This window comes from Orcinus orca, chromosome 11, assembly GCF_937001465.1.
Source record: "Orcinus orca chromosome 11, mOrcOrc1.1, whole genome shotgun sequence".
Lineage (NCBI taxonomy): Eukaryota > Metazoa > Chordata > Mammalia > Artiodactyla > Delphinidae > Orcinus > Orcinus orca.
In genome coordinates, this window is record NC_064569.1 from 7,867,719 (window position 1) to 7,894,916 (window position 27,198).

A 27,198-nucleotide genomic window follows, 5' to 3' on the forward strand; every position below is an offset into this window, starting at 1 on the left:
ACATATATCCTCTGGACGCTCTGGTAGAGTATGGAGCGGGGAGATCCCAACTCTAGTTTACAGTGGAGGAAACTGGGTAAAGTCCGAGCTCGCAGCTGCTGACTCGTAAGACATCTTCTCATAGGCGGTGACCCAAACTGATAAATGTTGGAGACCGAGGCATTCTCGGGAAGATGTTGGTATCTTTACCTCTGTGGACGTTTATTATTTCAGTGACTGCTAAGTGTTTCTCATGTGTCAGGCCCTGGGCTGGGTTCTAGGGATGTAAAAATGAATGAAACATGGCCTCAGTGCTTGAGGAGCTGAGTCTAATCGTGGAGAGGATGGGCCCGCCGTTGTCCTTGCTGAGTGCAAAGTAACAGAATTTAAGTAGAGCAAAAAAGTAAAAGTCAGATAAACGCAAGAAGTTACCGAGGACTGTTAACTGCTCGAGCAAGAGTGGTCTCTCCTGGAAACCTTTAAGACTGGGGTAGTTGGTAACGTCAGACTAGGAAGGAGTGTGAGCCAAGCAGCCGCCCGGGCCCCTCCAGGCTCGCCTTCCATTCGCCGTCTGGGTCCGCCTCGGAAGGGTGCTCTGGCTTCCCATTCCTGGGGCTGCTGCTGATTTTCTGCCCCCTTCCCTCTTTGTCGCTTCGGGGCTGTCCCCGCAGCCACCTACACGCAGATCCAGCCCCACTCCCTGATCCAGCAGCAGCAGCAGATCCACCTGCAGCAGAAGCAGGTGGTGATCCAGCAGCAGATCGCCATCCACCACCAGCAGCAGTTCCCGCACCGCCAGGCGCAGCTGCTGCACACGGCCACCCACCTCCAGCTGGCCCAGCAGCAGCAGCAGCAGCAGCAGCAGCAGCAGCAGCAGCAGGCCGCGCCCCTCCCTGCCCCCCCACCCCCGCAGGGCCCCCCCGCCCAGCAGGCCCCGCCTTCGCAGTCCCAGCAGCCAGCCCAGACTCTGGTTGTCCAGCCCATGCTGCAGTCTTCGCCCTTGTCGCTCCCTCCTGACCCAGCCCCCAAGCCCCCCGTCCCCATCCAGTCCAAGCCACCTGTGGCCCCTGTCAAGCCTCCTCAGCTGGGGGCTGCCAAGATGTCAGCCACCCAGCAACCTCCGCCCCACATCCCCGTGCAAGTCGTAGGCACCCGGCAGCCAGGTACAGCCCAGGCCCAGGCTTTGGGGCTGGCCCAGCTGGCAGCCGCCGTGCCTGCTTCCCGGGGGATGGCAGGCACAGTGCAGCCTGGCCAGGCCCACGTGGCCTCTTCGCCACCTTCATCCCAGGCCCCTGGTGCGCTGCAGGAGGGCCCGCCCGCGTTGGCTTCGGGGATGACCCTGGCTCCTGTGCAGGGGACGGCACATGTGGTGAAGGGGGCGGCTACCGCCTCCTCGCCTGTTGTGGCCCAGGTCCCTGCCGCCTTCTACATGCAGTCTGTGCACCTGCCGGTGAGTGATGCCTGATGGCTTTGAGGGCACTATCATCCTTGAGAGGACCTGAGTTTAATTTAGGAGGGGAATAAGGAGTTAGGAAGGTTAAGATACTGGTATTGATCACTGCTTCTTTTGTAAGAGAGAGACATGTTCATGGAAGGTTAAGATCCTGGCACGCACTTCTTCCTTTTGTAAGAGGGAGACAGTGTAGATAATACCTGAAGTTCATACTCCTAAATTTGCCACTGAAATTCTGCGTTTTTGGATCTGTACTAAGTTATATCAAGATATAGCCTTAACCACCAAAATTGATTTTTAGAAAAACAACAGTTCGTGGTTGGGCTGTTGATGAACCCAGGGTCTCCAGGTCTACGTGAGGACCTGGAGAAAATGTTGTATTTTTTGTCTTGATGTAGAAGTTACACTTCTTGGGAATGACCAGAAATTTTACTGTACTGTGGGAAGTATACAAATTGGGGAATCTAGAACTAAGAAAATTTTCTCTGACAGTATGGGAATAATTGTGTTTTCTTGTTACCCTTCACTCATAAATCTTTTCTTTCCTGTTCTTCACTTTATAGGGCAAACCCCAGACATTGCCTGTCAAACGCAAGGCTGAGTCAGAGGAGGAGAGAGACGATATCTCCACGTTGAGTTCAATGCTTCCTGCGAAGGCGTCTCCGGTAGTAGAGAGCCCGAAGGTCATGGAGGAGAAGGGCGGTGTTGGAGGTGAGTAACTGGCTTCTGCAGTGCTGCTGGAGTACATAGAAATTAGAGGAAAGTTCTGAGTGAGCTGAAAGATCACTCTGCCTCAGTAGGCTTGGTGGAGTAGATCCAAACACGGGGAATCCAGGGTGAATGATCAAAAGGGAACATGTATTACTGTGGAAGATCAGGCTGACCTGGCTCATAGATGGATCAGCTAGGTCATCCCCTACCTGTCCCTCAATCTTGTGTTTATTTTCCAGACAAAGCTGAACCAGTGACCAGTGTGAATGCTGGTACCCCAAGCAGTGATGTAGTAGCCTTGGCTCCTGCCCCGTCAGCACCGCCTCCCACGCTGGCCATGGTGTCCAGACAGATGGGTGACTCCAAGCCCCCACAGGCCATTGTGAAGCCCCAGATTCTCACCCACATCATCGAAGGCTTCGTTATCCAGGAAGGAGCAGAACCTTTTCCGGTGAGGGCAGGGCCAGAAGGCGGGGCTTGGTCTGATTGTTGTCTTTTCAAACTCCACGAAATCAAAAGGCTCAGAACTATTTAATTATTAGCGAATGGTTCAATTCTGTTGTTTGTATGGTTAGTTGTAAAGAAGGAAGTGAAGAGAAGAAAGAATATGTAGACTAGAAAGTGAAAATGTTGGGAAGAGGAGAAGAAAAGGAAGGAAGTGACCTCTAAAGCTGTCGTGTTTAGTTAGACAAATTAGGTTGTTTTATAGGGAAGAAAATTGTGGTAGAGAAGTTAAGAGAGTGTTCTGGATACCATGAGTTGCAGAACCAGGACTTAGAACACAAGTATCTTGACTCCTAGTATGTTCCCTACAATTTAGGAACGAAAAGGACAAAATAGGGAACCCAGGTAGGAACCTGTTCTCCAGTGGCTTATCTGAAAAAAGCCAGTTAGAGGCTTTTGATTGCTGTATTGAAAATGGTTTTCTCTGCATTGGACTTGGTCATTAACTCAGAAATCTGGGCAGAGACATGGTGGTGAAAAATGGTGGGGAAAGCTATAGGGAAGCAGAAAGGAATTAGGCTAACTTAACTAACCTTTTTCTGGGACAGGTGGGTTGTTCTCAGTTACTGAAAGAGTCTGAGAAGCCACTGCAGACTGGCCTCGTGACAGGGCTGAATGAGAATCAGTCGGGTGGCCCCTTAGGTGGGGACAGCCCATCTGCTGGTAAGTATTTATTTAGAGACCCATCTGGGGAAGGAGGCTGATGGAGATGTGTTTGAGGACTTAGTGTAAAATAGGAATTATCTATTTAAAGTGGGAATTACGTGAAGTCCATCCACGCTGAGAAACCAGAAACCACATCATATAACAGAATACGTAGACTCACACAGAAGTTGTTCCATAGGATAGAATTAAGGGGAATTTTATCAAGCGAGAGTAATCTGTTGAATTATTTACTATAAGGATATATTTTTCAAAAGATGATCTAAAATAGGCTATTTCTGGGAATTCCCTGGCGGTTCAGTGGTTAGGACGCCACGCTTCCACTGCAGGGGGCACGGGTTTGATCCCTGGTTGGGGAACTAAGATCCTGCATGTTGCAGGGTGCAGCCAAAAAAAAAAAAAAACAACAAAACAGGCTATATCTTAATTTCCAGTTCTCCTTATTCTAGATTCTGTACTACATGTTAAGGAGTCCTGTTCACATTTCCCCCCCTGCTTTTGGAAACTTCTGTGGGAGAGAGGTCTTATGTCTTTCCAGGCATTAAGTAATCTTTTCCTCTCTCCTGTTCAGAAATGCAGTCTTGTCTGAAATCTGAGATTATGAGTCAGGATAAAATTAGTCATTTAAAGTGGAAATCGTCTGGCTTAAGGTTAGGAAGACTGTGATGTTCTTGAGGGACAGTTCTTTACGGTTCTGGATCTTGAACTTTGTTTTAGGGAGATTCTCAATTAGGTTGAGTAGGTCTTTGGGGGGAACCCTGAGAGTAATTAGAGTCCAGCGCTGGGCCTGATGGGGGCCTGAGTGGCAGCAGAAACCGATGCAGCCCTCCTGCGCTGCCTTGTTTCCAGAGCTCGATAAGAAGGCGAACCTCCTGAAGTGCGAGTACTGTGGGAAGTACGCCCCTGCAGAGCAGTTTCGCGGCTCCAAGAGATTCTGCTCCATGACTTGCGCAAAGAGGTACTGTAGGCACCCCGCCTCACACCCCTCCATCTAACCTTACACCCCTTCCCTAGGATCTGCTCAAGGCTCATAGTTAATGTCTCCTCTGCTTTCATTCCCTTCCCCAAATCGGCCCTTAAAATCCCAGTTCACATTTAGTGCAGGGGAGCAAGGCGGTCTTCTCTGGTAGCACTCATGACCTCCTGTACGTGCCCCGACCCGTAGGTATAATGTGAGCTGTAGCCACCAATTCCGGCTGAAGAGGAAAAAAATGAAAGAGTTTCAAGAAGCCAACTATGCCCGCGTTCGTCGGCGCGGACCCCGCCGCAGCTCCTCCGACATCGCCCGTGCCAAGATCCAGGGCAAGCGTCACCGGGTAAGCTGCCGGTGTGGGGCGCACTACCTCAGAAATGGGCCTTTTTCCTTCCTCTTCCCCACGGGGCAGTTCCTTTGCCCAGCTAAAATGAGTATGAGACCAGAACTCCGGTTTTGCGTTGATTGCCTTACTCCAAATTCCAAGAGATCCTGACCTCTGTGTCTATTCTCACCTTACTGGTTGCCTGTCTGTTAATCCTTATGCCGTGTTTGAGGAGGGAAAATCTAGGGCAGTCGTTGGTAGAAGGGGAGAACCGAGAGAGGGATACAGTTCATACTTGAAAGGCACTCGAGAGCGGACTGGTGACGTCGGGCATTTGCACGTGAAGTACAGCTTATTTCACTTGTGCTAAGATTAGTTTTTCCTCTGTGCCCGATAGTAATCCAAACCCAGGGTGGCTGGGGAAAGGAGAGGGAAACCTCATGACACTGTTACTTGTGACCTGTTTTGCGTTTTTTTCTGTAGGGTCAAGAGGACTCTAGCCGGGGTTCAGATAATTCCAGTTACGATGAAGCACTCTCTCCAACATCTCCTGGGCCTTTATCCGTGCGAGCAGGGCATGGAGAACGTGACCTGGGGAACCCCAATACAGCTCCGCCTACACCAGAATTACATGGCATCAACCCTGTGTTCCTGTCCAGTAATCCTAGCCGTTGGAGCGTAGAGGAGGTGTATGAGTTTATTGCTTCTCTACAAGGTATCGCGGGCCTGTCCACCAGGACCCAGGTCACCTATATTGCTTCATTTTCCTACAGTTTTCTTTAGGTCATCCCACAGGGGCTTTTGTAACTGGAAATGTAACGGACTTAAGCAGTAGAGGCTTAAGTATGGTATGACGAAGGCTCTACTCTTGGTATTTATTCCGGTTTTGTCCACAGCCTGGTTTCCCAGTTTTCCTGGGTTGACTGTCCTCTGCTATGTCAGTAATTTTGCAACAGTTGATTTTCATCTATGATTCTTAACCAATAATTTTTTAAGTATTTTTTTATGTGTGATTAATTGGGATACCCACCATGGATAAAAGACTTTTCTCAGCGGAGAAGGGGATTAGGAAATAATGGGCCATTGTTGCCCTGCTCTCTTCAAGGCAGGATTATTTATAAGCTATTCTTTTTTTTTAAAAAATAAATTTATTTATTTAATTTATAATTTTTGGCTGTGTTGGGTCTTCGTTGCTGTGTGCGGGCTTTCTCTAGTTGCGGCGAGCGGGGGCCGCTCCTCACTGCGGTGCACGGGCTTCTCATTGCAGCGGCTTCTCTTGTTGCGGAGCATGGGCTGCTCTAGGTGCGCGGGCTGAGTAGTTGTGGCACACGGGCTCTAGAGCGCAGGCTCAGTAGTTGTGGCGCACAGGCTTAGTTGCTCCGTGACATGTGGGATCTTCCCGGACCAGGGCTCGAACCCGTGTCCCCTGCACTGGCAGATAAGCTATTCTTGACAAAGGGATGGCTTTCTCCAGCAGGAAAACCATCCTACCCTTCTTGGTATTTTGTCTGAATTCTGGGCCCTTAAAGATGTCAAGACGGCTCTTAACTTTGATTTTCTTGCCAGTGTCAAAGAAAACATATATATATTGCTCCCTCCCTTTGCCCCCCTCAGGTTATCTGAATGAAGGTATCTCTCTGGTTGAACAACTTAGGTGTTTTATCTTGGCTCTTTTTTAAAAAAAAAAATAGTTAATACTTCCGCTGCGTTGGGTCTTCATTGCTGCGCGTGGGCTTTCTCTAGTTGTGGCAAGCAGGGGCCGCTCCTCGCTGCGGTGCATGGGCTTCTCGTTGTGGTGGCTTCTCGTTGTGGAGCACGGGCTCTAGGTGCGTGGGCCTCAGCGGTTGCAGCATGTGGGCTCAGCGGTTGTGGCTTGCGGGCTCTAGAGCGCAGGCTCAGTAGTTGTGGCACACGGGCTTAGTTGCTTTGCGGCATGTGGGATCTTCCCGGACCAGGGATCGGACCCACGTCCCCTGCATTGGCAGGCGGATTCTTAACCACTGTGCCACCAGGGAAGTCCACGTCTTGACTCTTTTTGTTTTTATAAATAGCCAGTTGCTCTGATTTCATTTTGCTTCCAAAGCTTGCCATGTCAGGCCACTGTTATTACTGAATTTAGGACAAGTACTTTGGTGCTACCGTGTAGTTTCTCATACATATTCCCATCATTTCCTTCTAGGCTGCCAAGAGATTGCAGAGGAGTTTCGTTCCCAGGAGATTGATGGACAGGCCCTTTTATTACTTAAAGAGGAACATCTTATGAGTGCCATGAACATCAAGCTGGGCCCTGCCCTCAAGATCTGCGCCAAGATAAACGTCCTCAAGGAGACCTAAGGTGGCCCTCTTGCACAAACCAGCCTAAGGCAGACACTCCCCACTGTCCAGGTTATAACCTGGTGCCAGCAGAGACTTCACAGGGAAGACAGAGCTGTTCCAATTCTGTATGTCTTCTGTAGAGGGGATTACTGAGACAGGGAAGACAAGTGCAAGAATTGGTCGCTGGTGCTACATGGTGGCAGCTTTGACATTTCTCTGGGTTCTACTTTATTTTTTAAATCTTTACGATTCTCACCTACCCTAATCCAATCTTTATAAAAGAGGCAGTCTAGAGAACTAGGACTGCTTGGCCTTATCCCGGAGCGGAGTGTCTAGCCAGGGTCAGAATTCTCCTAGAGGAGGAATGTACAGTATGGTGAGGCAAGGAAATGGGTGGAGTGTAGGTGTGCCTCAGCAGTGGGGGAGCTAGGGTTTTCTAGCTTGTGTGACACAAGTAGCAAAATCTGGCACTCCCTCTTCCCTCTGGATCGTGTGACTGTAGCTGTGGCCCAGAGTTTTGTTGTCACTCCCTTAGTATTGGATATTTTCTCCTGCATCCACGGCAGGGTCACCAGCCAGGGTAGAGACTGGGTTGGCATCATTCTGATTTGCTGCAGGGACTAAAAGTTTTGGGCACACATGTGGCTGTTGTCTTTCTTTCCGCATCCCCCTGCTCCTTTCCAGTTTATCTGTTGTCTCCTACCCCACCTTTCTTTTCCATTCCAACTCTGCTCTGTCCTATAGCTTTATAAAGCAGGAGCGCGTGGGACTGAGGTCAGGAATAGAAGTACCTGCCTTAGGCGCTATACCTTATACAACAAAAATATTAAATATTTTTTTTCCTCCTCAGTAAAAGGATGAAAATTGGTCTCAGTTGTCTGTTACTCCATCATTCCAGTGTATCTACCCTCTTCTTTCACACAAATGACTAGGCCAACGTGTTTTTCTTTTTAATCTTTTAAGTGTTTTTGTACAAAAAAATGTATACATATATTTTTTGCATTTTTAAAACACCAGAGTGTGGGGGAGGGATGCAAACAAATAACAAAAAAGATGCTTTTATAACATTATTTTCCCTGTTTAGAAAGAAGAAAAAAAATCATTCCAATAGTATTTAAAAGTCCAAAGATGAAATCATTTCATTTCCTTCTCTAAAGGCTAAAAAAGGCCCCTGCCTATTGATTCCATCCTCCTGTGTCCAGTGGAGCCATGTTACTCTTCAGTGGCCCAGGCTCACTATCACACAAAGATCAGGCCAGGTTTCTGGGCACACGGCCTGAACAGAAAGGTGGAAGCATCAGAAGATTAAGACCGTCTCCCCACAGAAGTAATGTCGTGGGCAAGAAGACACGTCCCTGAGCCAGAAAAAGGGACAAGTGCTGCAGCCGCCGCAGCCAGGGCGGAAGGTGGCAGAGCCCTGGATGTCCCACTTCTGCCTCCATTCCCTTTCCAGAAGACTGGGGGCAAAAAAAAAAAAAAAAAAGTCAAAATGACATGCCTATGAAGGAAAGTGCAACATGTTTAGAAATACTGATACAGGGAATGTTTTAGGAGTAAGAAAAGTTTCACCAGCTTTGACTGCAAGTGGGAGAAGAAAGTCATCAAGGAGATCCCACTACCAAGGTAAACAGACTTCCCTTTTCTGGAACCCCGGCAGCACAGGAGGTCAATTTCAATGTCCCTTTCCAATGGACTGGACTTCTGGATTAGGCATTTTGGCTGCAGATGGACCAATAACTTTAGACTACAATCCAGGTCCTAGCTCCAGCTATAAAGTCACTCCAATGCCAGCAAATGATGTATGGTACCTTGTAATCCTCTAATTGGGAAATTTCAAATTTTCCCATCCTAATTCCAGAGGTGGGAGAATTAAGTCTACGACATCACCAGGCTCAAACCAAATGGCAGTACTTGGACTACAACCAAGTAATCACTGCAAAATAGTTCCAAGCAGCAAGAAATTACATCCAGATTCTCATGGAGACTATACTGTAGGGTACAGAGCAACAGCATGAAAGCAATCAAACCTTGTATAAATAATGTTTCTTTGCCTTTTTTTTTTTAAATTAAATCCAGTGTCTCAAAAACTTGTGAAAATCTGTTTAAAAAAGGAAGGGTCAGGGAGCCTGCCATACCCTTTTGCTCATGATAACTCCCCTACTTGTACTTTCTGATACCAAAAGACAGTGCAACAGCCTCTGCTGTCATTGGCCCTATTATATTATCTCTGTCCTACAACTGTACCTCTCAGGAGGGAAAACAAATAGGGAACAAAGGGAAGGCATTTCTACTACTGACAAGTGGATGCAAACCAAAAGCAAACCGGAAAGCAAGAGCAATATTAAGGGTGAGATGAGAGACTGGAGCGGAGGCTGCTTAAGAAACCTGGCTGAGGATGCTTTGGTTTGGGGGCTGAAGAAGCCGGACATTTAAAGTGCAATCACATCGGTAATAAATGATCATCCCTTTCTTCCGACTCCTCCCCCAGCTGGTCATCCCCCACACCACGATACGCAGCAGGCACGTTTCGGGGTTTAGATCGGCACACAAAGTCACAACCATCCTGTAGGGGGAAAGGAAAGGAAGGAAACAATCATTTGAAATCAGCAGCTTTCAGGTGATACGGTCCAAGAATGTGGCAGGAACTGGTTTTCTCCAGGGATAATGAAGAGAAAACCCCAAAGCTCCAAGGATCAGCTTAAATTGAATGTGGGGAAGAACAGACAGGTTCTAACTTGGCCTCACCCTTTCCTCACCTAGGCCCCTTAAGAGCTGTATCAGGCTCCCAAATCTCAGGAAAAGGACTGCTCTTCCAGCCAAGCCTTAACAAGGCCAGACACTAAGATGCTATGTTGCTTATCTGTACTAGGGCAACCAACTGTCTTGGTTTGCTGGGACTTTTGTGGTTTTAGCACCCAATGTCCTGTGTCTCAGGAAACCCCTCAGTCTGGGCAAACTAGGATGGCTGGTCATTCAACCTTGTCTGTAGGCCACGGACTCAGCCAGCTGCCCTGTTACTTACTGCTACCAGGTTGCCAAGATCCTGCCAGAAGGCCAAGTGGGGAAACTGCTCCATTCCTTTGGCTCCCATCACCAGTCGCTGGTACAGGAACCCCCCGATGATATAGACGGCGATCAGCGATGCAAACCTATTGAGAGAGAAAGACATCTATACTCAAAAACCAAGAAATAGTAAGACTCAGAAACTAAAGATAATCTCTATATTCATTGTTACCTACTTCCTAAGCTGTGTTCCATAAAAATGAAAGGAAAAAAAAAGGGTAGTCAGTTGAATGAACAAGGGGGTTGGTAGGTCCTTAGAAAACCAATTAGAGTGTCAGTCTGAGAAAACCAAAATGATCAGAATAAAATAAGACAGTTTGTGACTCTGACTTAGGGCTGAGAACAGTCACCATTAGATACACAACTCCATTTCTTTAAAAGTTCGAATAATCTAATGGCAGCATATTAAAAACTGTCTAGCCCTCCAGTAGGGAAAAAACCCTACATCCAAATGCAAATATTTATTGGGGCCAAAACATTAAGTCATTTTTTAAAACTTGCACAGAGTTTAAAGAGGATTTTTACAAATTATAGTATAACATATACATGCACACACACTATTTGTACCTATAGACCTCCAAGTAATTGTGGAGTTTAAAAAAAAAAAAGGTTTGGACTGATAAAGGAAAACGTACTCACGTGACAAGTAAGATAGAACCCACGCTGAGGTGGGAGATCTCTGGGGAACAGGCCAGGCTGCTGTCTATCTCAAAGAGGTAGAAACAGTCTTGGACTTTGCCTCGCTCCTCAAACACAGGGTTAAAATTGTCCTGATGACAAGAGGACAGAACACAACATTTATGTTGTGTCTGACACCTGTCTGAAAAAAGCACAAACCCCCAAAACCCCCAAAACATTTGCTTTCTCCTGGTTCAAAACCTCCTCTTCCATGTATGATGGAACACGGGTGCCTATGACTCAGGGAAAAGCTGAACTTCTCGTTTTATCTCCTCGGTCCCAATTATCTTGTTCCCTCTGGACAGTCTCTCCCACCTCAGGCCAGTCCTTTCATTTCCTCTAGGCTCCTAGGCCCCAGGGTGCCTCACCGCTAGGGTGTGTCGATTGCAGGAGATCATCACCACTGCCCGACGCTGCTCCTTGCCACAGTGACTGTCATATTCATCACCCCCTTTATAGATCAGCATGATCCAATTACCTGAGGAGGAACAAGGAAAACGGAGCTTTGGGGTGCGGGAAAAGCAGAGGCAGACCTGGGCACTGTGGTAGAGTGGAAGTGAGTTCAATGAAATTGGCTGTAATTAAAATAACCCTTTCAGGATGAGCTCTGTATACCAGAAACAGCAGCTAAACCTTGCTCCTTTATAACAGCTATGTGTTCCCTTATTAAGACGACTAAGAATCAGACAGTCATACAAGAATAACCTTAATTTTCCACAAAAATTAAGGCAACTGACAGTGCAAATACAATTATGATCCATACCTTAATCATGACTCATTTTCCGAATACCTGCTAACATCAAAAGGAGAGGTTCCATCCAATTACTTGGTGGCAAGGGAAAGCCTAAGATCATAAAGTCACCACAGATAAATTCAAAGTGGATGATTTTGAAGACTGAGGGGCATTTTTCCTTCTTTAGTATTTACTGTGTTCAAATTTCTTTTGCAAAGTATCATTTGATCAATAATCACATGAGGTGAATCAGGTAAGGACTGTGCTTCCAATTTTGCATATGAGAAAACAAAATCAAAAAGGTGAAATGATTTTTCAAAGTCACAGGACAAATAAATATGAGCTGGATCAAAAATCCAGTCTTCTGACCTCTAGCCCCAAACTCTTGACGTTGTTTTTTATTATGTTATTTATAGGAGCAACAATGTGCAGTGAATAATTTATTTATCTGCTTAAGGGAGGAAAATAGACCACAGTTGCTCACATAGTCCTTTCCAGCAATATGATTTTATGATTTTTGAGAAATATTATCAACATAACTCAAGATGGTGGGGAAATTTTTGTAGACTGACTGGTTTGCAAAAAAGCTTGATCTCACTTTAAAACAAACACATAAATGTCCTGAGCCTTGGCTGTGGAGGAGCTGTGGAACTAGGTATCCTGTGGTTTGCGGGTATCTCAGATGAGCTGAACCACACATACCGTATGGTACACTGAAGAGCCTGGGAAGGGCTGAGACATACAGGATTATCAGAGGGATTCAATTAACTGATCAACAGGGAGAATCTTACTTCCATTGAAGATCTGAGTCCTGTTGAGTCTCCCTACTACTGTCTCCTTCCCATTACTTTTGTTGATCTGCACCAGGCCTGCCCCAGAGGTGTGGTTGCCAGCTTCTCGGCACACCCGGAACATGTAGATATACATGTCTGGGCCCTGGCCCACGGTGCTCTCAAAGCTGTGAGGAGAAGTGAGGAGAAGGAAGAGGACAGTTACAGCTGTCAGCCTTAGGAAGAGCAGTTTCCTTTTTAACAACAACAACAATGGTGCACTCAACTTATTTATCTGATGTCACGGCTAAACGTCCTAGTGAATAATATCTGTTGCATCATGAGATATCCATGACCCAGACAGAACACCCTATCTGTTGATGATGACTGATTAAAATACAGCATCCAAGACAGCTAGTATTCTAGATATTTCTAGAATAATTGCTCTAGACTATGCTAAAACATTACTACTTCCCCTTGAGTAAGGGTCTGTGTTCATGAGATACACCCTCCTTCCTTAAAGATTATCTTCAGATTTATATACCAGAAGATTCCTGACACTTACGATGATGCAGCAGGCCTAAATATGTTATTCTGATACTTCTAAATATCGAGGCATCAAATAATGCTTTTTAGTTCCTATGAGCTGGTTTCTTGGATCCAGTCTTGGAAACCGCTACTCTTCTGCATAAGGTACCTGCACATGGCTGCTGAACACTGGGCTGAGCATGTGCTCTATATCATGAAGGAAAGCAAGATAGCACGGCCAAATAAGACTAATATTGCTAAAGTTCACATTAGAACCGTCTCTCAGAGGAGGTTATGATACATGTATCCCCCCTGTGTTTGGGGGGGGGAATAAAATCAGTACTAAATACTACTAAATAAAATACTAAAATAAAATCAGTAAGAGGAGGAAGAGATTCTTTAATAAAGTTAGCTCCTCAAGCCCTTTAAGATTCTTCTCATTTACCTTTTGTTAAACAGCGGTGTCAGCCTCTTCAGTAGAGCCAACTCTTTCTCTGACTCTTTATCCTTTTCTCCTACCAGGTCGCATGTTTTTTCTTCGGTCTGCCAGGATTCTCTTACTGCCACGGCCAGCAGCAGCAGCAGGCCAGTCATCCAGGAGCTGTAGAGGGGGAACATCCTTTTGGGAGATGAAGTGCGTGTGTTAGGGAAAGAGGGAGAGGATCAGGAGAGAAGGGAAAGAAAGAAAGCATATGAATGTGTCATAAATGAATGGTATTTTTTTAACCTTTTAATCTTCCACCCACCACCTATTATTTTACACTAGCCAGTTTTCTTCATTATTATGATGTTGGGCTTTATTTTCTTGTCTCCATTTCAAATTCTGTTTTCTCCATTATTTAATATTCAGAATTGGAACCTTAAGTCTCCAGGTTTCTCTTTTTCTTTTTAAAACTTATTTCAAAAGCTTCTTCCTAGCTGACTCCCTTGCTTGACACCACTGGTCACCTCCTTCTCGTGCCCCTTTCATGTACATTCAACAAAGAGGACAACATTGATTGGCCTTGGTGAAGAGTTAGTGTCTATAGATTGTTGTTGAGATTTCTGCAAGGTGCGCACAAAAAAAGAATATCTAGACTTCTAAGCTGTATTGGGAGAAAAACACATTTTTGGTCCTAGAAACTGTCAGAAGAACCAATCAATGGCCTAGACAATACTTAAGTGTGACCAATGAACAGTATTTTGATTATGCAGAAACTATAAGATTCTTTGGCATATGCAACAAACATTACCTTTTAATATCTCTGTGCCAAGAGCACCTGTGTTAGGAAACCCATATACAGATATACATATATATATATATACACACATGCACATATGTATCTATCACCTGTGTCGGGAAACTCTCTCTATATATCAATCACTTTCAGTCTAATTCATAGGTAAGTCCTTCAGAACAAACTATGGGGCTGAGAAGAGGGAAAGGAAAGAACAAAAAGAATTAAATTATGACAGCCTGGTGGAGACATCCTTGCCTCTTTACCATTTGGCAAGAAATTAGATTAAGATGTCTCATTATTTAGAGTTCAATACTGGTTCATAAATACTGCTTAAACCAGTGGCCCTCCATAAGATAATTCTCGAATTACAATTGACACTTGATAAGGGCTAGTTGGAAGTTATTAAGAAAGATGTAAAATAGAGAAAAAGACTTGAATACTTTGGGACCTAAGTCCTCATTTTAATATTCAGGAGCATCTAACAGTCTTTGTTCATATTCACCATAAGAATGATGAACAGAGAGAAACACTGCCACAGCACCTAAAACTCGACATCTACCTGTTCTGATGTCTCACCTCTGAAAAATCATTCAATCATTTAAATGATAGGAAGAACAAAATTCACTAGGTCCAAATGAGTGGTTTGAATAAGTATTCCAAAACCCACCTCAGGCTCTACAGTCATGAACCTCAAGAGTTTCTAGCTTCCAATTGCTGATAACTCTAGGAATTCATCACGTCACTTTACAATTTAGCAAATCCAATTCATCTGATGCTTGTACTGCTTTAGGAATGGCAGCGTGCGGCTGTTTCCCAAACTCATTTTCTTTTCTCTAATTCCATCTTTATACCCAGGATACACTGATTTACCCTTTCAAAAGAAATCACTTTGGTATCCATTAATGATCCCTTAGGCCATCACTACTTGTTAATTTTATAACAGTATCACCAATTTTTCTGATACAAAGATTCAATTCTTCCAAATTTTTCTCACTTATGATAAAATGCTTCCATACTACAAGTCTGGACTTCGGTTTGAATACTCTTTTAAAGTCCTCTAATTCTTTGTCATGCTGGTCCACTGACTCCACTGCATTTTTAGCATATAAAAGTTAAAACAGGCAGAATTTAATGGGTACTAATAGGTACCTGAATAAATTTTCTCCACTTTCCTAAACAAACTTACATTTTTTTTTAGATGTCTGATCTCATTTATTTGTTACTCTTAGAACATGTCATTTTTGACTGGACTCAGACTTAGAGGTAGAAGCTCTCAGAGGACAGCCTCCGTCTCTTGGCAATCTGTTCCTGTTGTTTTTCTTTGGCCTCCTTCATTCTCTTGGCCAAGAGTTTAGCATATCCTGCAGCCTCTTCCTTATTTTCTTAGTATGCTGTTTCTTCAGAGCAATATGCTGACGTTTGTGTTGCAGAACACGTGGAGTAACAAGACGCTGAGTCTTGTGTGCTTTGGTCCTAGGTTTCCTACCCTCTTTGTTTAGGGGTTTTCTCTCACAATATGCCGGCGGACATAGAGAGAGACTGAAAAGTTTGTGGATTCTGCTAGCTCTTTTGGGCCCCAGCTGACGAGGCGAAGTTGTGAGTCCAGGAATATGCTTCTCCCCTTTTTCCACTATGACCAAATTGAGAACACTCAGATTGGCATCCACAATGTAACCCCGTACAGATCTGTGCTTTCTTTCTCCAGTCCTCCTTGGTCTGTAACAGGAATGCCCCTTATTCAGTAGCGGGTAGACTCTACCATGGGTCCAGACACCTGCTTCATGGGGAAAACCTTGTTTGTTGTTCCCACCGATTCAGACCACATAACCCTTCCATTCTTCACCCAGAGCATTAGCAGCAACTTTTGTGGCCATATGCTTCTTACAAAAGGTATGAAGTTTTTGTTCATCGTCCACTTCAATGAGTTTCTGGCAGCCATTGGCTGGGAAAGAGATGTTCAACTTCATCCTGAAGTGGCCAACTGCCTCTGAGGCACCATGATAAAGAGCTAAATGAACTTACATTTGACATTCTTTTTTTAAAATTTATTTTATTTATTTATTTTTGGCTGTGTTGGGTCTTCATTACTGAGCGCGGGCTTTCTCTAGTTGCGGTGAGCGGGGGCTACTCTTTGTTGCAGTGCGTGGGCTTCTCATTGCGGTGGCTTCTCTTGTTGTGGAGCACGGGCTCTAGGCGCGTGGACTTCAGTAGTTGTGGTGCACGGGCTTAGTTGCTCTGCGGCATGTGGGATCTTCCCGGACCAGGGATCAAACACGTGTCCCCTGCATTGGCAGGTGGACTCTTAACCACTGCGCCACCTGGGAAGTCCCACATTTGACATTCCGTTTCCCACATTCCACTAGGGCAACCAATACTTGGGAAGTCATCTCCCCGACTTGGTGTACTCCAAACATCAATTAATTGTAGTAATATTAATAAGGTGTTTCCATAGAATAAGTATAGCCAGCCACAAAGTCTGAGGCTCCCATAAACACATACAAAGCATCAACAGGAAACACTTAATAGAGTGCTTGCCTTTTGCTAGGCATTTAACATACATTAACCAGTTAAGCCTTACAAAAACCCTATGCAGTAAATACGACTGTCCTTATTTTACAGAGGAGAAAACTAGACACAGCTAGTGGCGTGAACCAGATAGTGCAGCTCTGAGCTCATGGTCTACACTTAACCATTCCTTTCACATTAAGTTTTCTAGAGATCAGAGTAGGCAGTCAAAGTCTTGCTTTCATTTTGACAAAGCAAGAAGGGGAAGTGACTCCTCACATGGTTCACTAAACAGGAGGCAGAATAAAGAACCCAGACCTCAAACTCCTACCTTCTCTAAATTCACTCACTGATCCACACAACCTGACCAGCTGACTAAAATAAGAGGCTCCTTTTAGTAGATTGATTAAGCATGACATTTTCTTTATATTCTTGCAGGACCCAATTTGAAATTTCAACTTTCTGTGCTTTCAATATTCTTTTATCCAGGACCATTTTCTGGAGGGATGCTCACACACAAGACTGTGTTCTTTGGTTTCAAAGTTAGTTCCTTATCTGTTAACAGTTGATGATTTCTTTTCCCAAATTAGAACAAAGACTCTCACAAAACTGCAAAAGGATGAAGGGCTGAACACCCTGCAGCCAGCATTAGTTGAGTCAAACTAGCTTTCATTTAATTATTGTTTCAAAAAGATAGGAGATAAAAAGAGATATATTCTTCTATTTCCTGCTTAAGAGTTGGCTACGTTTGAGCTGCTTCTCTTTAATTCAGTGGCATATGCTCTAAGTGCTTTACCTAGATTATGTTCATCAATCTTCACAACCCAGAAAAGTAGATATAATTTCTCCCATTTTACAGATGAGGAAATTGATTCCTACAGAGCTTAAGTTACTTGCCTTAGGTTATACAAGTATTAAACGTGTATGAAGTTATTAGTAAGGCAACTTGAATGAGTCATGGTATAAAGCTATTTTCTGATAAATAAAGGAGTGCAAAAGTGTATTCGTAAGAGTATGAAATCCAAGGGCTGGGTAGTCCCCTTTTACATCTAATTGTGCTACAATTAGATTCTCAAGATGCAAGAGTTTGTCCTAGATACTTTGGAAACAAGCGGCAGGACTTAAAGATTTTGAAAAATTCCTTTCAATTTTCTTGTTCTACAACGATAGATCCATACAGTTAAGGCTAAAAAATTCTCCTCCAATGGGATGACCAATGACTAAGTCAGGAATTGGGAAACACTTTACATCACTAGGCCTCTGTACCACTCACTTCCCCCAGACTAGCCATGACCATTTTCTGTTTTTCGGTGGAATTTCTACTTTCTTCTCTCTGGCTCATTTCTGATGGCGACGGCCCTTATCTCCTGTCTCCAGCAGCCCACACTTTCAGAAGAGCAGCCCTAACTAGCTGAACCGCCCAAGGTTGAAAAGACTTAAGAAAGCAGCTCTAGCCCAAGGGCGGAAGCTCTCTCCAAAAAGGAACGCAAATCCCTCTATTGGCGACTCTTCGTACCATACACTCATCTCCCTCAAACTTCTTCCAGGCTTCCAGACATTCGCGTCCCGTCTAGTCTCCCGACTTTGCAAATGCTTAGGGCCATACCCTCTACAAATGATGCCACCTGACCTCCCTCTACGATGCGGGCCAAAATCCCGTCTACGGGTATCCAGTAACACCTCGAACAGACTCCAGACTTAGCGACCTTCCTTTCCCTGCCTTCCAAACTCTGGTCTTGGAGATCCTTTCTCCCTCACTCCCTTGGCGACTCTGTAACTCCCCAACCTTACGCCTCCGCCTTTCTACCCTCGGGCTCCTTAGCTGGATTTTGGGGCTAGAACCCGGGCCAAGGGAGACTCAGCAATCCCGGCCCCCGTCACAGCCACGAGGGGTGAGCGCTCTCCAGCCCACTCCTCCACGCCCCTCATACTCACGTGTCACAGGCAAAGGGAGCAGCCACAGCTCAGAATCCCCGGCCGAGTACCTGCTCGCGGCTGGGAGACAGCACCAGCGAGGGGCCGGCCGCAGACCCCGGTTCCAGAGCTCGCGGCAGAGCCAGCGACCCCACGAGCGCCTCGCTGGGCTGCACTCCGGGAACCGGAAACAGGAAGTGCCGGGCGGCCGCTGGGCAACTGCTCCTCCCACTAGACCCCGCGGCCTGTCACGGTAGAACCGTTTCGCTGCTTTCCCCTTCCCGGCCTCTCAGATCATCCCGGACGCTGATTGGCCAGGACCGTGGGCCTTAGGCTCCGCCCTCGCGGCATCAACTCCAATCCCTATCGAGATTTGCAAGTTTAGTTCCACCTTTGCGGGTCGCCTTTCTCCTGACTGGGGTCCCAGACTCCCACCTCCTGGCCTTTCGGCTCGGGCCCCTGTCACGCGGGGTCACGCGGGGGTCACGCGCGGTCAGGCGCCAGGCTCGCTCCCTGGTAGGTCGGACCGGAGGGCGGCGGAAGTGGAAATGCGGGGCGGGGCCAGATCCCTAGGCCGCGGCGGGAGCTGTAGTTCTCCTGCTGGTTGCTGCTTCAGAACGTCTGCCGCCTGAGGGGGACGCTGGTTCGCTGTGTGCTGGCCCCGAGTCGCGTTGTCCCTGGAGGATAGTGGAGAGCGACTGGGTCGTGGTCCTCCTGGCTTTCTTACCGTCACTTTTGTTCTTTACGTCCTGTCTCCGGTTTAGCACCGTGAGGTGCGGCAGGGGTTACTATTACAGTTAGCCTTATCATCCCTCCGGCATTTTGTGTGATAAACACTCTGCAGCCACTTCTGCTGACCGAGACAAGTCAATTTTTGGTCTTTGCGCCTTTGCTAAGATCCTTTGCGGTGTCTCTCACGTGTGGCGTCTTAGCCGTGTGTGGAAGTCCTACCCGTTCATAGAACTCGGTTCAGAGGCTCCTGTGACTCCTGGACTCAACCTTTTCAGCTGGAACCGTTCCGTCCTCCCAGTGCCCGCTGGCTGCTCGCACCTGGCTTTAGTCTGGTTTCTTTCTGCTTTGATTCCTCGTTGCATTTGCGTGTGCCTCCCAACGTCTTCTCGGATGGCGACTGGATTTTGATTCCTCTTTGTGTTCACCAGAGCTAGAACAGCGTTTTGAATCGAATAATAATAGAAGCTGACACTGTGAGAAACCCGGCACTGTTGTACGTGTTTTAAACGAGTATCAGTTCACTTCACCTTCACAACCAGCTTACTGAGGAAGTATCTTATCCCCATTTTACAGATGAGTAAATTAAAGGCGACAGAGGCTAAGTGACTTTTTTTTTTTTTAACTTACCCTGGGCCCCACAGCTACTAAGTTATGGAGTCAGTATTCCGGCTCCATCATTTAGGGATAAGTTAGTTATATAGGTTGTGTATACAGTCCAGAGTTCATGCTGTCGACACTGCGTTATACTGACTATAGGAAACTGTATTTGTTTATTAACTGGTACATTAAATTCAGGCTAGGTGGTATATCTGGGTTGGGTTTGGATGTGTCTTAAGTAAAAAATACGAAAATTGAAAGATGAGTTGCTTTCTAATAATAAAAGTAATTTGTCTATTGACACATACACACTACTATATATAGATTAGATAACTAATAAGAATCTGCTGAATGGCACGGGGAACTCTATTCAATACTCTGTAATGACCTATATGGGAAAAGAATCTAAAAAAAGAGCGGATATACGTGTGTCTATAACTGACTCAGTTTGCTGTACAGCAGAAGCTAACACATTGTAAATCAACTATACTCCAATAAAAATATTAAGAAAGCGCTTCTAGGAGGTTCCTAAAATCAAATGTTGAGGCTGCCTCCTCTTTAGTACGTGCAGAAAAGGGAAGGGTGCGTGAAAGCGCTAGGTATTCTGATGCTTGCTTAAATTCATGGCTTTGAAAATTGTCCCAGACCTGCTCTTTTGTCGACTTTCAGGTGGGAGCTCTGTTGGGAATGCCTTTTTTAACCTCTCAAGAGCTTTGTCCTGTGTTTTTTGTTACAGGTTTTGCTGTGGTTTCACTGTCAAATACACTCTACCTGCTCACGTTTTCTGATCTGCTTAGCAATCTTTTGATATTTGTTTGGTAGTTTCTCAGACCCATTATGCATGTATTCTATTTGCCATCTTGAACCAGATTTCAATTTTGAACTTTTATTGATGCCCTCCTTTAAAAAATGATCATATTTAACATATTTCAAGGGCTAAATATATTTTTGTTTTTGGTAATTTTCAATTTTAATATATCAGTAAATTAAACATTTTAGAAAAATGCAAGAAGAGTACAAAGAACTCTTGTATACACTCTACCTAGATTTGCCAAGTATTTACATGTTGCCCCATTTGCTTTATTGGTCTCTCCCCCCCATATCCTCCCTACACACACACACACACACACACACACACACACACACACACACACACACACACACACACACACACTTTTATTTTGAACAATCTGAGGGTAAGTTCCCCATTACCACTAAGTACATCATTGTGTATTTCCTAATAATAAAGACATTCTTACATTACCACAGTATAATTATCAAAATTAGGAACTATAGCACTTTTTTACCCTTTCCCAACCACAGAAGCAAAGCCAGAGTCACACACTGCAATTAGTTGTCATTTTTCTTTATCTTATTTGACCTTGAAATTTGGAAAAGTACAGGTCACTTATTTTGTAGAATGTCTCTCATTTTGGTTTGGTCTGATGTTGCCTCCTGATTTAGGTATGTATTTCTTGATAGGACTAAGAGGGAAATAATGATCCTGTATCACTCAGCATCCAATCAGAAGACAGATACCACATGAGTCATTTTAAGGAAAAATTTAGTATAAAGAGTCATTTTTTAGTAAAAAATAATTACTAAAAGGGGTAAGAGAGGACTGTAAGTTACACACAAATCTTACAGAAGTAGGAACTACAAAATGCAGCTACTACCTTGAGGGCTGAAGATGGGTTAACAAGGAGGCAACTTAGAAACTTAAACGAAGTGCTACTTTTCCACCCACAGGGGAGAGGTTCAGACCTCTGAAGAAAGGATGTGGTTCCTGCCACAGGAACATGCAGCCCACTGATGAGGTGAGAGGAAAATTGCTGGAGGCTGTGGGTCACTGGGTCACTGTTGAACTGTCAGTGGGAGCCTCTTTATGGTGGCTTCTTTGTCCTTTGGACTTGTCCCCATCATTTTTTGAGCAGTCCTTTACTTTTGGGCACATAGATGTTCCATGTGGATCTTGAACTTTTCTTACCCTAGAATCAATCATATCTCGAAGGCGGCCTGGTTCCTTTTAGCGGAGAAGGGTATTGAGAAACCAAGATCTGATTACAGTGTGTGTTTATTGCTACTTGTGTGTCCTTGCTTTGGTCCCTCTCTGCAGACAGTTAGGAAATCTATATATCTTTCCAAGAGTGGGAAATCAGCTCCCATTATATTCAACATATTTATATGTTTGTTCACACATGAGAAAACACAGGAAGTAACTTTATAACTGGTAAACCAAGCCTACTAATTAGAGTTCAATGTTTGTTTAAAGTTTTTTTTTTTTTGTTATTGAGGTAAAATGTATAAATCATGAAATTCACAACGCTTTTTAAAAATTATTTATTTATTTATGACTGTGTTGGGTCTTCGTTGCTGCACGCAGGCCTTCTCTAGTTGTGGCGAATGGGGGCTACTCTTCCCTGCGGTGCGCGAGTTTCTTATTGCTGTGGCTTCTCTTGTTGTGGAGCACGGGCTCCAGGCACACAGGCCTCAGTAGTTGTGGCACATGGGCTCAGTATTTGTGGCTCGTGGGCTCTAGAGTACAGGCTCAGTAGTTGTGGTGCACAGGCTTAGTTGCTCTGTGGCATGTGGGATCTTCCTGGACCAGGGCTCGAACCCGTGTCCCCTGCATTGGCAGGCAGATTCTTGGCCACTGCACCACCAGGGAAGTCCCACAACTTTTAAGTATAGAATTCAGTGAATCTTGATAAATGCATCATAACTGGAACCCCCCTCTAATCAAGACTTAGCAGATTTTCATCACCCAAGAAAATTTCCTCATGCCCTTTTCCAGTCATTCTCCTAGGCCTAGAGGCAACTATTGCTCTGAAATTTTTACCATAGATTAATTTTGTCTTTTCCAGAATTTCACATAAAATTGAATCATAAAAAAAATGAATCATATACTATGTTTGGTTTCTTTCACTCAATAAAATGTCTGTGAGGTTCTGTTGTTACATATATCAGTAGCAGGGTTTTTCTCTTTTTTTGGCTAGATAGTACTGTATTGTATGAATATTTCACAACTTGTTGATCTATTCTCTTGATGGGTATTTAGGTTGTATCTATGTTTTCTTCCAAGAAGCTTTATAGTTTTAGCTTTTATGTTTGGATCTGTAATCAGTTTTTTAAAGTTTTTTAAAAATATTTATTATGTTTATTTATTTGGTTGCGCTGGGTCTTAGTCGTAGCAGCTGGGCTCCTTAGTTGTGGCTCGTGGGCTCCTTAGTTGTGGCATGCGAACTGTTAGTTGCAGCATGCATGTGGGATCTAGTTCCCTGACCAGGGATCAAACCTGGGCCCCCTGCATTGGGAGCACAGAGTCTTAACCTCTGCGCCACTAGGGAAGTCCCTGTGATCAATTTTGAATTAATTTTTTTGTATTGTTGAGGTAGGGTCGAGGTCAGTTTTTTTCCCACATGGATGTATAGGTCTTCCAGTAATGTTTGTTCACTTTTCTTTCTCCCTTAAGTTGCTTTGGAACTTTGTTGAAAATCAGTCGACTATATACATGTGATTCTGTTTCTGGACTTAATTTGTTCCATTGATCTCTTTGTTTATTATTATGCCAACAACACACTGTCTTGATTCTTCTAGCTTTATAAGTCTTGAAGTAAGTTAGTGTAAATCTTCCTGTTTTTTCAAGATTGTTTTGGCATTTCCATAAATATGTTTAGAATCAACCTGTCAATTTCTGTTTAAAAAATCTTGCTGGAATTATAATTGGGATTAATGTGAATCTAAAGGTAAATTTGAGGAAAATTGACATTTTAACAATGTTGAAATTTACAGTCCATGGATAGGATACACTCTATTTATTTAGGTCTTATCTAATTTCTTTCAGCTATGTTTTATTGTTTTCAGCGTAGAGGTCTTACATGTCATTTGTTACATTTATTCCCAAGTACTCACATTTTGATGCTTTTATAACTGAAAATATTGTGAAAGTTTTTTTTACAAATGTTTGCTAGTAGTGTGTAAAAATACAGTTGAGTTTTGTATTTTGACCTATATCCTGTAACCCTGCTAAATTTACTTATTTTGGCAGTTGCTTCTTTCTTTTAAACTTCTGGCCATCATGGTGTAGCTGGGACTGAATTTATTTTCTCATCTGAAACAACTGGAAAACGAAAATATATGAAACAGCAGTTTTCAGATACTGGACAACAGGCAGTACAGGACAGTGATTCCTGAGAGAAGGAAAATAAGGTGAGCCCCTGCTTATCCCTGCTTACAGTTGCCTCTGCTTACTAATTCTTGTCAAAAAGCAAGCCTCAAAAGGATCAAACTGGTACCAAGTAACTGTGTCCAATAACAAAAGCCAACAATTTTGAAAAGAGCTCAAGACAATTTGTCACCAACAGCATAAAATTCACAATGTCTGGAATCCAGCAAAAGATTATCAGGCATGCAAAGGAGGCAAATATAACCCATAACCAGGAGAAAAATCAGTCATTAGAAACTGAACCAGAAATGACAAAGATGAAAGAATTTGCAGAAAGGATGTTAGAATAGCTATTATAAATACACTTCATATGTTCAGTAGATAAGACGAACATTGAACATTATAAAGAGAAAAAGGCAAGATATTTTAAAAATAAACCAAATTATGCTTCCACGGATGAGAAATACAATATCTGAAATGATGCAATGAAAATATACTGAATGGAATCAACAGTAGACTAGAAACTACAGAAGGAAAGGTTAAATTTTTTAAAAAAATTATTTATTTATTTTTGCTGCATCGGGTCTTAGTTGCGGCATGCAGGGTCTTCTCTGGGTCTTACGGAATCTTTCGTTGCGGCACACGGGCTTCTCTCTAGTTGTGGCGAGTGGGCTCCAGAGTGTGTGGACTCTGTAGTTGCAGCGTGCGGGCTCTCAAGTTTTGGCACATGGGCTTAGTTGCCCCGTGACATGTGGGGTCTTAGTTCCCCGATGAGGGATTGAACCCGTGTCCCCTGCATTGGAAGGCAGATTCTTAACCACTGGACCACCAGGGAAGTCCCAGGAAAGTTAATTAACTTGAAGACATATCATTAGAAAATATCCAAAATAAACACATGAGGAAAAAAGACCCTCCCCCTCCAAAAAAACCCCAAAAAACCCAGAACTTCAGTTACTTATGGTACAATATCAAGCAATCAAATATATTTAAAATTAAAGCTTCAGAAAGAGGACAGAAAATATATTGGCCGAAATTTTTCAGAATTTGATGAAAACTATAAATTTACAAATCAGAGATATTCAATGAATATCAAGCAGAAGAAACATGAAGACACATTATTATCAAGCTGTTGAAAAGCAGTGATAAATAGAACATCCTAAAAGCAGCCAGAGGGGAAAAAACACAGTGGCATAGTTCACATCAGAAACTATGCAAGTCAGACAAAATTAGACACCTGTAAGTACTTTTGTGGGGGAGGAGAACCCTGTCAACATACAAAAATACCTTAAAAAAAATGAAGGCAGGGGCTTCGCTGATGGCACAGTGGTTAAGAATCTGCCTGCCAATGCAGGGGACACAGGTTCAAGCCTTGGTCCGGGAAGATCCCACATGCCGCGGAGCAACTAGGCCTGTGCTCCACAACTACTGAGCCTGTGCTCTAGAGCCCATGAGCCACAACTACTGAGCCCGTGTGCCACAACTACTGAAGCCTGCATGCCTAGAGCCAATGCTCTGTAACAAGAGAAGCCACCATAGTGAGAAGCCCATGCACTGCAATGAAGAGTAGCCCCTGCTCACTGCAACTAGAGAAAGCCCACGTGCAGCAATGAAGACCCAACACAGCGAAAAATAAAAATAAATAAAAATAAAAATGAAGGCAAATTAAAATTTTTTTCAGATGAACAAAAGATGAGGAATTCATTGCAAACAGACCACTAAAATACATATTAAAGGAAGTTCTTCTTCCAGAAGGAAAATTATACCACATGGGAATTTAGAATTATGTAAGGAAATGAAGAAGTTTAGCAATGATAAATATGAGTATAACTATAAAACACTTTTGTTCTAATTTTAAAAGATACCTTTAAAAGATTAATGCCTGATTAAAAGAAAAATATTAACAATCTATTGTGGAATTTATAACATAGGTAGAAGTAAAATGTTTGACAATGGCCAGGGAGAGGGAGAGAAAGTATACTATTGTAAGGTGCATTTGATATACATGAAGTGGTATAATATTATTTGGAGGAAGAATGTGATTAAAGATATAATGGAGACTCTAGAGCATCCTAAAAAAGAAAAAGAAAAAAGAAAAAAAAGAAAAGGGAGTTCCCTGGTGACCTAGTGATTAGGATTCTGGGCTTTCACTGCCATGGCCCAAGTTCAGTCCCTGGTCGGGGAACTGAGATACCGCAAAGCCACGTGGAGCAGCCAAAAAAATTAAAAAAGGAAAGAAGGAATGAAGGAAGAAGGAAAAGAGGAAACAAGGAAAGAGAAAGGTATAACTGATATGCCAATAAGGGAGATAAAATGGAATCATAAAAGACATTCAATTTTATAAAAAAGATCAGGAAAATAGGGAAAAAATGAACAAAGAATAAATCAAACACAAATAGCAAGATAGTAGATATAAGGCTACCTATAATGATAATCACATGATCTAAAATGGCCTAAATACTCCAATTAAAAGGCAGAGATTATCAGATTAGATAAAAGAAAAAAGTAAGACCCAAGTATATGCTCTCTGGGAAAATAAACAAACAAAAAATAAAAGGATGGAAATAATTATACCATGCAAACACTAATCCAAAAACAGCTAGAATGCCTATATTAACTAGACAAAGTAGATTTTAGAGTAAGGAATATTACCATGGATAAAGAGGGACATTTCATAAAGATAAAAGAATTAGATCATCAAGAGGACACGTGTTTGTAGCTAATAACAGCTTTAAAATACATGAAGCAAAATCTGAGAGAATTTGAGAGAAAAAGACAAATTGACAAGTATAGTTGGAGATTTCAATATCCTCTTCTCATAATTAACATAGTCAGAAAATCTGCAGTGATATAGGGGACTTGAACAACACCATCAACTAACTTGACTAATTAACATTAATTCACTTGCCACCTCTTTTGTGAATAAAGTTTTACTGGAACACAGACACACATACTTGTTTATATTTATCTGTGTCTGCTTTTGTACTATAATGGCTGAGTTGAGTAGTTGTGAGAAGACCATATTGCCGGGAAAGCCTGAGATATTTACTGTGTGGCCTTTTACAGAAAGTGTTTGCTCACCCCTGACTTAGATGAAAAGAACAGATTTATTGAAAGACACAAACTACTGAGGTTAGCTCAAGAAAAAATATATAACTTGAATATCTCACTATCCATTAAAGAAATTGAATTTATAGTTAAAAGCTTCCCATAAAGAAAACTTTAGGCCCAGATGGCTTCACTGGTAAATTCTACTATCTTTTGATCTTTTATTTATTATTCTTGTCTAGTTCTTTCTGTACAGTGTTGAATAGAAATGGTAAAAATAGACATTCTTGCTTTGTTCTTGGAATAAACCACACTTTGTCATGA

General features: G+C 43.5%; 2 protein-coding genes, 1 long non-coding RNA gene and 1 pseudogene across 18 annotated transcripts in view; 2 read left to right on the top strand and 2 right to left on the bottom strand.

Annotated features, from left to right (window-relative positions):
• Positions 1-8,414, top strand: part of PHC1 (polyhomeotic homolog 1) — a 57,643-nt gene extending 49,229 nt beyond the window's left edge. For all 8 annotated transcript variants that reach the window (XM_033408140.2, XM_033408141.2, XM_049694882.1 and 5 more), the window contains 8 exons: positions 651-1,429; positions 1,996-2,143; positions 2,383-2,594; positions 3,196-3,310; positions 4,160-4,268; positions 4,476-4,626; positions 5,092-5,323; positions 6,788-8,414. In XM_033408140.2, coding sequence (XP_033264031.1) covers positions 651-1,429; positions 1,996-2,143; positions 2,383-2,594; positions 3,196-3,310; positions 4,160-4,268; positions 4,476-4,626; positions 5,092-5,323; positions 6,788-6,942 — 1,901 coding nt within the window. In that variant the 3' untranslated portion in view covers positions 6,943-8,414. The remainder of the gene's footprint in view (positions 1-650; positions 1,430-1,995; positions 2,144-2,382; positions 2,595-3,195; positions 3,311-4,159; positions 4,269-4,475; positions 4,627-5,091; positions 5,324-6,787) is intronic.
• M6PR (mannose-6-phosphate receptor, cation dependent) lies at positions 7,859-18,817 on the bottom strand. 3 transcript variants are annotated; one of them, XM_049694898.1, is made up of 8 exons: positions 18,407-18,718; positions 13,142-13,315; positions 12,190-12,356; positions 11,034-11,143; positions 10,627-10,757; positions 9,947-10,073; positions 9,369-9,487; positions 7,859-8,381 (listed from the first exon to the last, which is right to left on the bottom strand). In XM_049694898.1, exons 2-8 carry the CDS (start codon positions 13,312-13,314, stop codon positions 8,222-8,224), a joined length of 987 nt encoding a protein of 328 aa, XP_049550855.1. In that variant the 5' UTR covers position 13,315; positions 18,407-18,718; the 3' UTR covers positions 7,859-8,221. The 3 variants fall into 3 exon arrangements, with proteins under 3 accessions (XP_049550855.1, XP_033264035.1, XP_004281209.1); XM_033408144.2 differs by having other exon boundaries at positions 18,357-18,713; XM_004281161.3 differs by having other exon boundaries at positions 7,859-9,487; positions 18,357-18,817.
• On the bottom strand, positions 13,322-18,350 carry LOC117197138 (40S ribosomal protein S6-like; annotated as a pseudogene).
• Positions 18,818-18,863: 46 nt separating the features above from the next.
• Positions 18,864-27,198, top strand: part of LOC117197140 (uncharacterized) — a 169,328-nt gene continuing 160,993 nt past the window's right edge. For 3 of the 7 annotated variants that reach the window (XR_007470332.1, XR_007470334.1, XR_007470335.1), the window contains exons 1-3: positions 18,864-19,618; positions 21,414-21,481; positions 23,713-23,873. This is a non-coding gene — a long non-coding RNA (uncharacterized LOC117197140). The remainder of the gene's footprint in view (positions 19,619-21,413; positions 21,482-23,712; positions 23,874-27,198) is intronic. The other 4 variants (XR_007470329.1, XR_007470330.1, XR_007470331.1 and 1 more) reach the window with 2 other exon arrangements.

Bases quoted from the DNA above. Each gene is read 5' to 3' on its own strand.
- M6PR (XM_049694898.1), bottom strand. From the start codon at position 13,314: ATGTTCCCCCTCTACAGCTCCTGGATGACTGGCCTGCTGCTGCTGCTG. The intron at 9,488-9,946 runs GTAAGTAACAGG...TTCCCCCTACAG, and splicing joins ATCTTGGCAACCTGGTAGCA to GATGGTTGTGACTTTGTGTG. The intron at 8,382-9,368 runs GTGATTGCACTT...TTTTGCCCCCAG, and splicing joins GATGATCATTTATTACCGAT to TCTTCTGGAAAGGGAATGGA.